This window comes from Panthera leo, chromosome B2, assembly GCF_018350215.1.
Source record: "Panthera leo isolate Ple1 chromosome B2, P.leo_Ple1_pat1.1, whole genome shotgun sequence".
Classification (NCBI taxonomy): domain Eukaryota; kingdom Metazoa; phylum Chordata; class Mammalia; order Carnivora; family Felidae; genus Panthera; species Panthera leo.
In genome coordinates this window covers 37,822,979-37,837,281 of record NC_056683.1, presented here as the reverse complement: position 1 = coordinate 37,837,281, position 14,303 = coordinate 37,822,979, and the positions used below count along the sequence as shown (strand labels likewise).

General features: G+C 39.9%; 1 protein-coding gene across 7 annotated transcripts in view; it reads left to right on the top strand.

Annotated features, from left to right (window-relative positions):
* KIF6 (kinesin family member 6) overlaps positions 1–14,303 on the top strand; it is a 385,598-nt gene that overhangs the window by 26,089 nt on the left and 345,206 nt on the right. For 2 of the 7 annotated variants that reach the window (XM_042938647.1, XM_042938646.1), the window contains exon 2: positions 4,444–4,536. The exons of the other annotated variants lie outside the window; for them this stretch is intronic. In XM_042938647.1, coding sequence (XP_042794581.1) covers positions 4,487–4,536 — 50 coding nt within the window. In that variant the 5' untranslated portion in view covers positions 4,444–4,486. The remainder of the gene's footprint in view (positions 1–4,443; positions 4,537–14,303) is intronic. 7 annotated transcript variants of the gene reach the window in all.

Sequence of the window (14,303 nt, the reverse complement as noted above, 5' to 3'; positions counted from 1 at the left end):
AGGGAGATAGTTTTAAAATTAAATTCTTCCTTGTAATCAGAGATACAGAGATAAAACATATAAATAGGTGTTTGGGAGTATGCACAAATTATGAAGCTACTTTTAGTTTCTTGTTCTTACCTTCACTAGTTACAGGAGATGTCAGCAAATATTAAAATGCATTGGGTAGGGGCACCTGGGTGGCTCAGTTGGTTGAGCGTCCAACTTAGCTCAGGTCATGATCTCACTGTCCGTGAGTTCGAGCCCCATGTCGTGCTCTGTGCTGACAGCTCAGAGCCTGGAGCCTGCTTCAGATAGATTCTGTGTCTCACTCTCTCTCTGTTCCTCCCCCACTCAGGCTCTGTCTCTCAAAAATGAATAGACGTTAAAAAATAAAAATACAAAAAATAAATGCATTGAGTATATTTGCATTTAAAATTACATTCAAACTTACATGAGACTGATTTGTATGAAGAGGTCAGTCTTTTTAGAGACATATTTGTGAGATTTGTCAGCTTGGATGTACTAAAATTTGTATTTTGAAATAATTTATAAGAAATTTATTTCAGTGTTTTCATAGTCTGTAAAATACTCGTAATAGCTCCAGTAACAGTTGTATCAGCAGAAAGATCTTTCTCAAAAGTAAAAATCATCAAAAATTATTTGTATATTATACCTCCATGACTTACTTATTTTATAACTGGAAATTATTTTGACCGCCTCTGCCCACCATGGTGACGATAGTTAATGGTACTGTATTGTATATTTAAAAGTTGCTAAGAGAATAGATGCAAAAAGTCCTCATCGCAAGAAAAATAACTTTCAGAAAGAAAAACTATGATTTTGCATTTGCTAACAGCTTTCAGTTATATCAATTGAAAATGAAGTTGCTACAAATCAAAACCACACTGAGATACCACTTCACGCCGGTCAGAGTGGCTAAAATGAACAAATCAGGAGACTATAGATGCTGGAGAGGATGTGGAGAAACAGGAACTCTCTTGCACTGTTGGTGGGAATGCAAACTGGTGCAGCCACTCTGGAAAACGGTATGGAGGTTCCTCAAAAAATTAAAAATAGATCTACCCTATGACCCAGCAATAGCACTACTAGGAATTTACCCAAGGGATACAGGAGTGCTGATGCATAAGGGCACTAATACCCCAATGTTTACAGCAGCACTTTCAACAATAGCCAAATTATGGAAAGAGCCTAAATGTCCATCAACTGCCGAATGGATAAAGAAGATGTGGTTTATATATACAATGGAATACTACTTGGCAATGATAAAGAATGAAATATGGCCTTTTGTAGCAATGTGGATAGAACTGAAGAGTGTTATGCTAAGTGAAATAAGTCAGGCAGAGAAAGACAGATACCATATGTTTTCACTCATATGTGGATCCTGAGAAACTTAACAGAAGACCAGGCGGGGAGGGGAAGGGGGTTAAAAAAAAAAGTTACAGAGAGGCAACGAGGCAAACCATAAGAGACTCTTAAATACTGAGAACAAATTGAGGGTTGGGGGGCGGTGGGGGAGAGGGGAAGGTGGGTGATGGGCATTGAGGAGGGCACCTGTTGGGATGAGCACTGGGTGTTGTATGGAAACCAACTTGACAATAAATTATATATAATAAAACATAAATAAATAAATAATCCTTAAAAAAAGAAAATGAGGTTGCTAAAGATATAAATTTTGATGACCTAATAAATGAATATGTAGTAAAAGCAAGCCAGGAAAATTATATGATCGATCAAGACATATTAATAAAGTATTATCATATAAATTATCTTATATAAACATTATATAGTAAAGTGTTATATGTATAAAATTATAATGCCAATTTATTATTTTTTTTCAAGTTGAAAGTTTATCATTACTCGTGTAATACCATTCTCCCTTGAATTATAAATAATCCCTCTAAGTACTAAAATATTTTTGAGGAAAAAAGCTTTATATTTTAATACCCCTGACAGCACTTTTTCTCCTTTTGAACAAAGGGGCTCTGCATTTTCATTGTGCACTAGGCCTCACAAAGAATGTAATCAGCTCTACCCAAAACAGTCTTCCAAGATTTGTTTCTCCCTTGTAAGCAAAGGGGCACTTACCTTAAAGCGTTTTTCTTTTTTTGTTATATTCTCCCCTTTGCTGTTTCAGGTTTTAACCCTCCAGAAATCTTCAGCCTCAGATAGGGCTTTTGCTTTGGCTGTTTTTTTCTGCCTGGAATGATCTTCTCCCACATACCCATGTTTAGTTCACGCTGTCACCTTTTTAAAGTTTTTGCTCAAATGTCACCTTCTTATTGAGGCACATGCTGATGATCCTGATTAAAACTGCATCCCGTCCCTCTCCCCAGCTGTCACTGACCCTCTTATCTTACTCTGCTTTTTCCTTTTTTTTTTTCTATAGAACTTACCACCTTCTGACATATATAATTTTCCAGTGTATTATGTCTGTTGTACATTATCCATCTACATTCTATCTGCTAGAATGTCAGAATTAGAATGTAGAATTTCTGTTCTGTTGATGACTCCCAAGCACTAGTAAGCTGTAGATACCCGGTGTTTGTGGAATGAGTGAAGTCTGAAATTGTTAGATAAATGTGCAGTCGCTCTGCAAGCCAAAATTATTCACATTACTGCAGTGCGTTTTTCTTTGTTGTGCAATAGGCAAATTAGATTCTTGATTCCTCAAATTGTTTACAGCGAATGCTTTTGTATTTCCAGCTATTTTAATTAATGAAAATCCCCATTATAGAATCATATACTCATGCATGCTAATTAAATCGTGTTGTTCATATAATTGTAGCCATAAAAGGCTTCCAGAACACTAAAAACTTTGTTATAAAAGCTTAAACAGTTGAAAATAAAGGAAAACCCCAGTGGCTGAATTCTTTATTTGCTTGTTAAGAATATTTATCTCCTGTGAGACCCTGTTTAGCCTCAATCTAAATGATAATAGAAGTACCGTATGTTTTCACTTAGGAGTGTCTGTATTTTCATTCTTAATTTAGGTGAGTAGGCAATTGTGTCAGGAATTACTCTTATTCAGAGATAAAATATTCTTCATAGCTCTGTAGAAATGCATTTACTAGCTTGTGCTCACTCTCAAGCACTAGGATCTTTGAAAACCAGTATTCCTTTTACTTCTGATTTAATTTCGGTTTATTGTGAGAACACTAAATTGTTTTCTCATTGAGACAAAGTCAGAGTTGTTATTAAACTAGGAAGTATCCTTTTTTTTTTTTTTTTAATAGCAAACTTGTGCTGCATGCTACCTTAAAAAATGGAATTGCTCCTTTAATGGGAGAAATTGTTACTCAAAGTTGCTGTGCTATCAGTATGTTTCTGGTAGAGGGAGTATTTATATCAGGACAATAAAATTTGAATTTCCAAAGAAGCCACCAGAATAACAAAATGCTTAAATAGCACACTGAAACTAATTTCTCAATGTTGATATGACATAAAAACTTGATTACTTCTTTTTTTTTATTTTTTATTTTTATTTTTTTTAATTTTTTTTTTTTCAACGTTTATTTATTTTTGGGACAGAGAGAGACAGAGCATGAACGGGGGAGGGACAGAGAGAGAGGGAGACACAGAATCGGAAACAGGCTCCAGGCTCTGAGCCATCAGCCCAGAGCCTGACGCGGGGCTCGAACTCACGGACCGTGAGATCGTGACCTGGCTGAAGTCGGACGCTTAACCGACTGCGCCACCCAGGCGCCCAAAACTTGATTACTTCTTTAAGTACAATTAGAAGGTTGAAAATCATGACAGTAATTTCATATCTGTATTAGATGAAGGCATGTCTCCAAAGATTTCTCAGTTTCCATGTGATACTCATAATATTATATGAGTAATGTGAATTAAAATTTCATGAAACTAGAAAGATCCTAAGATGGATACTAGAAAGTTTTTTCTTAAGTTTATTTATTTATTTTGAGAGAGTGACAGAGCAAGAGAGCACACATGCAGGTGTGGGGGAGGGGCAGAGAGAGATGGAGAGACAGAATCCTAGCACAGAGCCTGATGTGGGGCTTGAACTTGCAAACCATGAGAGCGTGACCTGAGCCGAAACCAAGATTTGGATGTTTAACGACTGAGCCACCCAGGTGCCCCTAAAAAGTTGTTGATTCCCAATCTATTTTATCTTTAATATCATTGAACCATGGAAAAATGACCAGTCTACTGTTAGTCTCCAGAACTTTCTCAATGACAAGACATATAAACCTACCTCAAATCCTAGAAAAAGGAATTTACGGGCTTATGTTACTAGTCTCAGTTTCCTCCTTGTGGCTGGCAGCTCCAAATTAACAGGCCTGGAGAACCCCAACCCTCAAAATAGGACACTGATCTTTCCTACTAGCTTCAGTAGAATGATCATGTGAAGGTCTGGAGTTGCATGGCCAGTCCCAGACAAATCACTATCACTAGATGATGGGGGTACTCTTTTTTACCCAGATCTCCCCAACCTGATTGGTAGCTCTACCCATAGCACTTGGAGATGGGGAGAAGTTCTGCCAAAGGACAGGATACTGGTGATCTGAGAATAAGGTAAGAAAACAAACTGGACAGATCAATCTCTGCCTTGAATAAACAGGCAAAGTAAACAAAACCATAAAAAAAACAAAGTAAAACAACAACAACAACAATGTGAAGATAGCTGTGAGACCTTTAAGGCTTGAGGACATTCAAGGGTAACTATAGAAAGTGAAGAACAAGAACGGGGCTTGTTTACATTTTGGCCCTGTCCTTCTATGGTATCTAACGATTAGTTCATCTGTCTAATAATGGATTTCTGGTATCTGTATGTTTGGGGTTGATTGTAGTTATACTAGATAAAGAAGAACTAACATGCAGTAGGTTTCTACTACGTGTTAGGCTGTAAACACTTTGTAATATTTTGCATATATATGCATGCATTCTAGTTGAATCATGAGGCATTGATACATCTGTGAGTAACAGAAAAACTTAATAGTGGTTTAAAGAGATGAGTGTTTATTATCTCACATAAAAGAAACCTGAATGTAGGCAGTCCAAGGCCGTCTTGGAAACTCCAGGACCACCGGAGACCCAGGCACCTTCTCTCTTGTCCTGCCATCCTTATTTTACACCACCCTGTGGCACAAGATGGCTGCTTGAGCTCCAGTGCAAAGATGTTCCTTGTAGACAGCAAGAAGGAGAGAGGAGAAGAGGGTTGTAGCTGTTCTTTAGTGAAGAGAATAATTGCCAGTCCCACACACCATTTCCACTCAGATCTCAAGCCTTAACTTAGTCACATGGCCACACCATGCGGGAAGTGAGGAGGGAAATGTCATTCTTGTAGTTGGCTATGTACCCAGCTAAAATCTGGGGTTTGCCTGCTAAGAAAGAAGGGGGGGGGGAGTGACCACTAGGAGGCAACCAGGAGTCTCTGCCTCATACTTGATCTCCTAAGATGTACAGCAGACATTGGTTATGGAACCAGAAGACCACGTGATCCAACTTAGGAAGAGTCTTAATATTTCTGGATTTATGCTAGTTTGGTACCCTTAAGAGCTCCGTTCCTTCTCTTACATAAGGCCTCAGACATGCTATAAAGTGGCTCTTGGTAGATCTTCTCAGAGTCCTGTGTGTACTGACTTTCCAGGGGTCTGTGTGCATGTTGACTTGGGCAGTGTGGCTCTGCACTGATACCACGTGTGACCACTGTTCTCACAGATGCCATCTGTTACTTCTACCATTCTTCCCAAAATGAATTGGTGGGTGAGAGTTGATGATAGCCCTCCTGATGCTGACAGGCTGTTTCATTTCTGTCCTAACTAGCTGGTGCATTGTTGTGTCTCTTTTAAAAGTGAGGCTTACATATATTAAGTACAGCACACTCTTTTCTTATGAAAAGAAATTGTTGAGTATAACTCTTCTGTTTCACCTCACATACTGCAAATCCTTTAAGGAACAGTAAGAACACAATAGAGTTGTATATTAAGTAGCCTCAAGTAAATTTATTAAAGTGTGGCTATGGTAAAAATATTTCCCCTTAGAGATTACTTGACAAAATAATGAACAGAGGTTCAGAAATATCTCAGTGATATAACCATCAGTCTTCTTTGTTAGACATATAAAACCACATAACATGTTTTATTTGAACTGTAAACATGTTCAAATGTGGTTAAAGCCTCACGGTGATGAGTTGTATATCATAATTTTATATTGCAAAAGTTGTGTGGCAATTTACCTGATGTTTTCAACCTCTCTGAGATTAGAAGGACAGACAAGAAAGCAAGTGTGAAACTTCCTTAATAAAATTCTTCTAGAGCATGATTCTGAGTGGCCTAGTCCAGTGACCTTACATTAAACCAAAATGCCGCGTGTCTCCTTACGGCCATCATGTTATGAAAAGGATGGCAACGGCTACTTTGGGGAAATTAGGTGGTTTAAAAAAAAATCAAGCATAGAAAGTCTCATTTTCCTTAGTTTTAAGTTTGGGTTTCTCTTAACTAAATTTACCACACAGGCCTCTGTCTCTAGTTCAGTCTGCCTCTCGAAGAAGCTTGTCTCCTAATTCACATCCAACTAGCATTGCTGGATTTAGCAAATGAAAATACAAGGTGCCCAGTTAAATTTGAATTTCAGATAAGTAACGAATAAAGTTTTCATATATGTCCGAAATGTGGCATGGGTCATACTTATACTAAAAAAATTATTTGTACTTATCTAAATTCAAATTTAATGGGGTGTCCTCTATTTTAACTGGAAATCCTACTTCCAGCCCTTATCGCTATGATACTGTCTGTATATTTTCTTCGCTGAAGTTCACGTCTCCGTCTATGGATTAAACTATGCAGATGGCCTTCTGTCCCTGCGTCTTCTCCTGCTTATGGCCTTTTCCATCGGGATGGCCTTCTCTTCTCCCTTTGTTGGCTTATCACCTTAATGCAGTCATCCCCCACCTGCCCTTCCTCCTGATCTCTCTCCCAAATGTCATGGCATTGTTCATGCTTGACATCTTGAGGTCATCTCGAGCCACCTTTACCCTTGTCCTCCATATTCAGTCAGTCAGTCCTGTCCATTCTTCCTTCACAGTCCGTTTTTCCCTCCCTTCTTCCTGGCTTTCCCTGTGCCTCACTCACTCTCTCTTTCTGGTTGCCCTTGTCTGTCCACTCACCACGCTGGCTGCAGTTTAGGCCTGCCCTCCTGCTCCTCCAGCTGGCGTCCAGCCCTAACTCCTCCCTTCCCCTGGTCATTCTGCAGTTTGGGTTCACGGTCCAAACAATCAGAGCTGAAAACCTTCAGTGACTTGCTGTTGTCTACAGATTGAAGTTTAAGCCCCTTATTCGAGGCCTCCCATGTAAGACTTTCCAGAACTGCCTTCTGCCTATTTCCCTAGTCTTGGTTGTATCAGTACCTTATATCAGTGTTTACCACCTGTTTAGATTCACTTCTCTTTCACCATAATATAGCACTGAAACCCCCCTTAGAGATGCTTTTGTGTAATCATTTGGCATATAGATTAAAAGGAAGTATTATCTTAGTTTATATCAGTGTATTAGTAAATGTTACCTTATAAAGTACCTAATAAAAATTTAATAATATTCTAATTGTATAAATACAAAGATATGTTTTGACCTTTCCCCATTTGCTAAATGATGCATGCTGTCCTGTGGTTGGAATTAATTAGATAATAAAAATGTGATTTGTTAACATTTAAAATGGCACCTTATGTTTGGCTTTGTGACCAAAAGTATATGGAAATGTGTATTATTATTAAACTATGTGACAGCAGCATTTCATGACCTGATATTTAATTCTTACATTTTGCACTTAAAAATAAACTTTTTCATAATTTCAGTATTTTTATATCTTGTTTATAGTATATTTCTCAGTGATAAGAAAGTGTGTGTCAGGTTGCTATTTCCAAGCATTTCCTGCAGGGAATATATTTCAGAATTAGATAGTCTTTATTCATGATAAATAAAAAGCCCAATTATACAGTCGTTTGCTTTCTCATGACTCCATTTGTTCTGCTGGAGAAGCCCAAAGCTCTGGAGAATATATCTCAGACGTGGGTTTGGCTTGGTCATGAGATACTGTCGCAGCTTCCTGTGGGCGCAATCTGAGAAAGCCTACAACTAGTTCCTGTGATATTTCTTTTCTCATTCTGTTCTCCTGGGTCATAATAAGTTGAGTAAATAATGAGTTTCTGGTCTCTGGTCTATATCAAAATGAAAATAAGGTGATAGGAATCTTGAGCTGCAGTCTAGCTGGAATTAATCTTAGGATTGGTACTGATTGGTATGATATAATAAATTACAGTTAATGTGACTCGTAGAAGCAAAGAAGCCTCAAATCATCAGATAGTTTTAGTACGTAGGAGTGCTTGAGCTAGATTTCTTCTTTTCCTCTCCCAGATCTCCTGTCTTCCCTTTCTCACCTGGTCTCGCCCCATCATGGGGCCTGTGTGGTGGGCTCATCAACCTGCTTCCTGCCCTCCAGCTTCTGTGTGGTGTCAGCCAATGGAAAGGCCCAGCAAGAGATCAGAGGGGAAGGGACAGAGAGGTCAGACATTCCCCCCAGTACTTTCCTCCCTGCAAGCTCACCTTGGGTTGGCTGTTTTCTTTAGACTGAAGAAGATCAATTACTTCTCAAGGCAGCCTACTCTCTGTAACTCTCTTTCCTTCTGGGTTGCAGAATCTTTCTTTTCCTTTGTACTTGAAAGCCCGGAGGTGATGTCAGATACTTGACTACAAGTCCCACGTTTCAGTAACTCTTTCTTGTGCCCCACATCTCTTTAAACAGGCCCTCAGTGAATGGAGTGTACCATGTATCTCCTGTTGGGATCCTCACTTACATGGACTAATTATTTTAATCCCTTCATGTATACAATTAAGTAATCACAAATGGTATCCTTATTCTAGAGGAAGAGAAAGTGAAACACAGAAACACTCAGTGACCTGCAAAGATGGCTAATATGTGATAGAGCCAGGATTAAAGCTTGGCCCCAGACTACACGATCTTAACCACCACGCTATACCCACGTATGATAATATGAGCAATAGTGATTTCATCAGTTTTGGAAGTATTCATAATAACAAAATATATTAACATTAACTCATGTTGTTGACACATATAGATTGATCAAATTACTGCCAGTGCTCTCTCCCCACCTGGAACTTTTATCTGACTACTTCAAAAGATAGTGATTTTTTTTTTTTCTGTTACCCAGGAAAGATTGGAAGAATGATATCCTTTGATGTTAAGAAATAAGAAGTTCAAATTTTACTTATTATCCTCAGCCCTATTAGAAAAAAATTCTTTGCCCACAACTAAGTTGTCTCTTTAAAATAGGAACTCATCAAAGGCTCACATTTAGCTTCTTTTCTTCTTAAGAGCCTGACATTAGGAGTTAGTATTCATTTCTCACAGTGACCTAGTTTTTACATAATTTTGGTCCTGTCAGTTCGTTCCCAGAGCTGACATGGTCATCGTTTTATTGTCTGCTTTGTGCTGGGGATGTGTCTTCTTCTGCCCTGCCCCCTGCAGTCACCACCCATTATTCATTGTTCATTGTCCTCCAGCCTCTTCTGTGGTGTAACCTGTCACATTTTCCATCCTCTTGGCCTTGTGTTGTGGAGCTGCTATTGAGTGCAGCTGCAGTGTGTTGATTCTGGACTCTTAGGTACCCTCAGTTGCTACACTATGCTGCTTCTGGATTGACTTATTTGGCAGTTCACGTTTTTTCCAACACAGCAGCTTCCCAAAGTGTAGACTCATTTCTTCATGCTAAAATAGTGAGAATAAAGAAACAGCTCTCTTACAGTCTCTTTGGGATTCTTGGATCATTGAAACTTCACAGGACGATAGCCTGTAATTACGCTGGTCTCAGGTATATGCAAACTTGAAAAATGCATTTGTTTTTTAGGAGTCAAAGAAGAAAAACACACAATTTGTGATTCAGGTGCTCTTGTTAAAAATAGTGCTTTTGAATGAGTGGCTGTTTATAGTTCGGGTTTTGGGTGGTTATTCTGTAGTGAAGGTCCTGTTCTTGACAAATTTGCTTCCCAGTCATTTTTTCTAACGTGGGCGGTTGGGTCATGAGAGAAGGCCAGAGTTTCTTGGCAGTTTTCTCTTCTTGTTGCCTGGAACCCCATTATTATCGCGGGCTTCAACTGCCAAACTAGGGAATTTGATCAGAAATTCAAATCTGTGAGCACAAGCAATCATTTATATTCTCTCCAACTGCTTACCTTGGTGTTGTATCTATTCTGAAACAAATTGTGGCTTTAAGACTGTGAGAGAGAGCTGCTTATTGAAAAATTTCAGATTGGCCACGTGACTGACTGGTGTAGGTAGCATCTTTCTGGTCAAATGTTTTTGTGTGAAGAGGGTGTATCTTTTTCTTTTTTTAATTTTTAAAAATGTTTCATTTATTCTTGAGATTGAGAGACAGAGACAGAGCACGAGCAGGGGAGGGGCAGAGCGAGAGAGGGACACAGAATTGGAAGCAGCTCTGAGCTGTCAGCACAGAGCCTGATACGGTGCTTGAACTCAGAAGCCATGAGATCATGACCTGAGCCAAAGTCGGATGCTTTACCGACCAAGCCACCCAGGCGCCCTGAAGAGGGTATATCTTCAGTGCATTTTCAAAGATTTGCTCAAATAGGGAAATTCTGGTTGCACCTACTTTTGGGGGCAAATTGCCAGGAAAAGATCAATGTGTGGTATCTTTTCTTTAAAAAAATTACCATTTTACGTACGTTTGAGATCTAGACAGAGCTGTTAAGCTAAACATCTTACCAAATATGATTTACTCCATTGTCCTGGCAAAGGCTTAAGAAGAAAATGTCATGTTGAGCTAATTTGTTTATTTTCATTGAAGGGCTCTTTTGTCTGCCATCCAAATGAGGGGTATTTAAATTCAGTGATGTTTTAGAACCCAACCCTCGTTCTAAAATAACAAAATTTCAAAAAAAAAAAAAAAAGTCATTAAAATCAATTAAAACAAGCACTTATACAGCAGACTTTTGCATTACATTTTGTTATCTCTGAGTTCACTTAGCAACAAAGGAAGAGTAAGTACGGAGATTGCCGAAATGGAGGAGAAGAAAAGGAGTAGAAGTTTTTCTAAGGGTCTGGAAGGTTGAAAGAGCTATAGCCATTCAACCAGTATACCTGCCATCAGTTTTACCTGTTTACAACTGCTGAGCCCCGTGTAGGGTGGGGTCCATGGCCAAGAAACGCACTTATCTTTCCACCTCTTTCTCTGCCATGTACTCAGCAAAACCCCTTCTCTTGTTGAACCTAAACCATCTACCTACGCCATGCCTATGCTTAGGCCTCTGACACTGCTAGAGAAAAACATCGCAGTGGTTGGTCTCACCATAAACTCATGCCACACACCTCAAGTAGGCACTTGGTGTACCTGAGAGTCCTACTACACTTTCCTGGTACGTTAGCTTTCTCACTCTCAGAGATGACCGCTTCCCAGTTTAATTCTTCTCAAGCTTCCTATATTCCTTTCCCTCTTCCTTCTCTCAGCTTCTTCATACTTCACTGAGTAAATAGACCCAATGAGACACGCACTATCCTCCTACCACCATATCTACCAGCATCTGTAGCCAACTCTGTGACTTCCTTCCTGTTATGGTAGACAGAGCTCCCCTCTCCCTGCCAGAGGTCGGTCAGCCCTCCATTGGTTTCCTGAGGTCTTCTTCTCTTGTCTTCTCCAGCATATTGTATTCACAGCTTTCTTTTTTGTGCAGCATCGTTGATTTTTCAAATCTGTGGGATCATTCTCCTCAGTATTTTCTAGTATCTTCTATCTTAAAATAAAACAATGCCCTCACTTACCCATATCCCTTCTAGCCTTTTCTCATTTTTTCTGCTCTTTTTTCTCAGCATAACTACCTGAAAAGAGTTATCTGTCCTCTTGATTATACTCCTTCACTTTCTGTTCATTCTCTGACCCTCTGCAGATGGGCTTCTGTCTTCTCTGCCCTTCTGAGACTACTCTGGTCAAGGTCATTAGTGACCTCCGTGTTGTCAGAAACAATGACCATATGCCCATCCGTGTGTTATTTGATCTTTAAGCAGCATTTGACAGGGCAAACTTCTTCCTGCTCTTTGAAACACTCTTTTACTGTTGGTTTATCTAACGTCACACTGTGGTGGCTGTGGAGGCATATCATTTAGGTCTTCCTTCATGAGAATCTTCTACAGGGTTATAGCTGACTTGAAGCCTTCAGCTATCATACCCTTAGATCCAACACAGTGGAAACACAGTCCAGACTTCCTTGGAATGCTCCCAGAGAATAACTGAGCATGACAGGGGTACTAGAACTGGAACTGGAACATTCTTTTGCTACGTGAAATTCCTCCAGTAGATACATTGGATCAGAAAGTCCCCACTGGCCAGGCCAAATCTCTCTTAAAACTGAGCTGTGGTCTGAAGCACTTCCTCTGCAATTCTCCCATCCCTCTCCTGTTCATAGATGTCAAACCTACATAAGGTCTGAAACTCTCTTCATCTACTCCTGCCCCTCCTCCTTTATATTTCTCTTGTATGTCTAATCTCACCTTGGTATCACCTTCCCAGAGGGCCCAAATGGACTCACATACTATCCTGCTCCCTCACCCACTTGGCAGTTCCTTATCTTCTTCACCTCCTTTTCTCCGCCAGCCCTTAACACTGATGGGCTCCATCTTTGGACCAGTTCTTCTCTTGATTCCTTTAGAATCTCATTCGATTCCATGGCTTTGAATATAGTCTTTATATTTCTGACTATCAAATCTGTATCTCTAGCTCTGATCTTTCCTCAGAACTCCAGACTTTTATATCTGATCATGTTCTTGACATCTCCACTTGAATATTTAGTGGTCATCTGAAAGGTACCATGTTTTAGGGAAGTCTTGATCCTCATCCAGATCCATCCTCCTTCAGCTGCTCTTGTTTCAGTAAATGGCTCCAGTCATTCCCAATGGTTTCTTTTCCTCATGTCCCATCATCAAGCCCCAGCCACTGACCTTGAGAGTATCTCCCAGATCAATCGTTTTTCTTCGTCTTCACAGACGCTGCCCTAAGCACTGTTGCAGCAGCTCTCCGATTCTTTGCACTCTTGCTCACTCATAGTCCATTCACCACTTGGTAGCCAAAATGGACTTTTAAAGATGTGGATCAGGTCCAGCCAGTTCCCTGTTTACAGTACTACAAAGGCTCTTCATTGAACTTTGGACAAAACCCAGTTCCCTTACATTGCTTATAAAACCCTCCTTAATTGGCCTGTGCTGGCTCCCTCAGATCTACTTCCTTCTCCTTGCTTCAACCACAGTGGCCTTCTTTCTGTCCCTGGGATAAGTCAATGTCATTCTTGCCTTCGGACCCATTATCTCATGCCTCAGTGTTCTTCCTCCTTGTCACACGGATCTCAGCTTAAATGTTACCTCCTCTGAGAGGCCTCCCAACCTAAAGTTCTGTATCTAATTCCTTTCTAGTGTGTCGCCTTATTTTCATTCTCTTCATAGTGCTGACACTTTCTTAGCTTTTTTGTTTTACTTACTGTCGGTCTCCCCTCAACTGGAACGGAAGCTCCATGAGAACAGGGCCCCTTTCTCTTTTGTTCGTTGCTGCATTCCCTGTGCCTCAGGCAGTGTCAGGTATGTAGTAGGCATTCGTAAATGGCTGTGGAATGAGAGAATTGACAGAGCTTCATTAATTCACCTCTGTGAACATATTTTTTTCCCTTTGAAAGAAAAGAGGAGTGAATTTTCTTAACTCCATACTTCTAAATTGTAGCGTTTTTGATATTCACTGTTCCCCGGGATGTAGTTTTCCTTGAATTTATACATAATGCCAATACAGTTAAAATCCCATTATAGTGAATTCCATGGGGCATGCTATTGGCTTTGCTACAGTGGACTTTGTCACAGAGCCATAAATTGCATTTCCAGTCTACGGAACTGGGGATGAAACAGCTGATTGTCCATTTCTCTGCAGAACTGGGAAAGGAAGGGAGGGAGTGAGGTGTAGCAAATCTCCTGCCTGCCTTGCCCAGGCTCTCTGATATTCTACATGGAACATTGGCTTTGGGTGTTTTGTGTATTTCTTGCTGGGTGATTCAGGTGCTGGGAGAAGAAGGGGTAGTTGAGGAAGGGAGAAAAATGAAAAGACAATTACTCTTTGGGGATGGAAAGATTCTAGACTCACCTTTTTAAAGTTTTAGCTAAACAGTGTCCTCTCCTACTTTTTGTAGCATGAAAAGGTGCATCATCAGGGGCTGTTTTTACATGTGAGAAGATATGTGAACAAGGGCCAGGAAATGAAACAAGACAAAACAGAACACAGT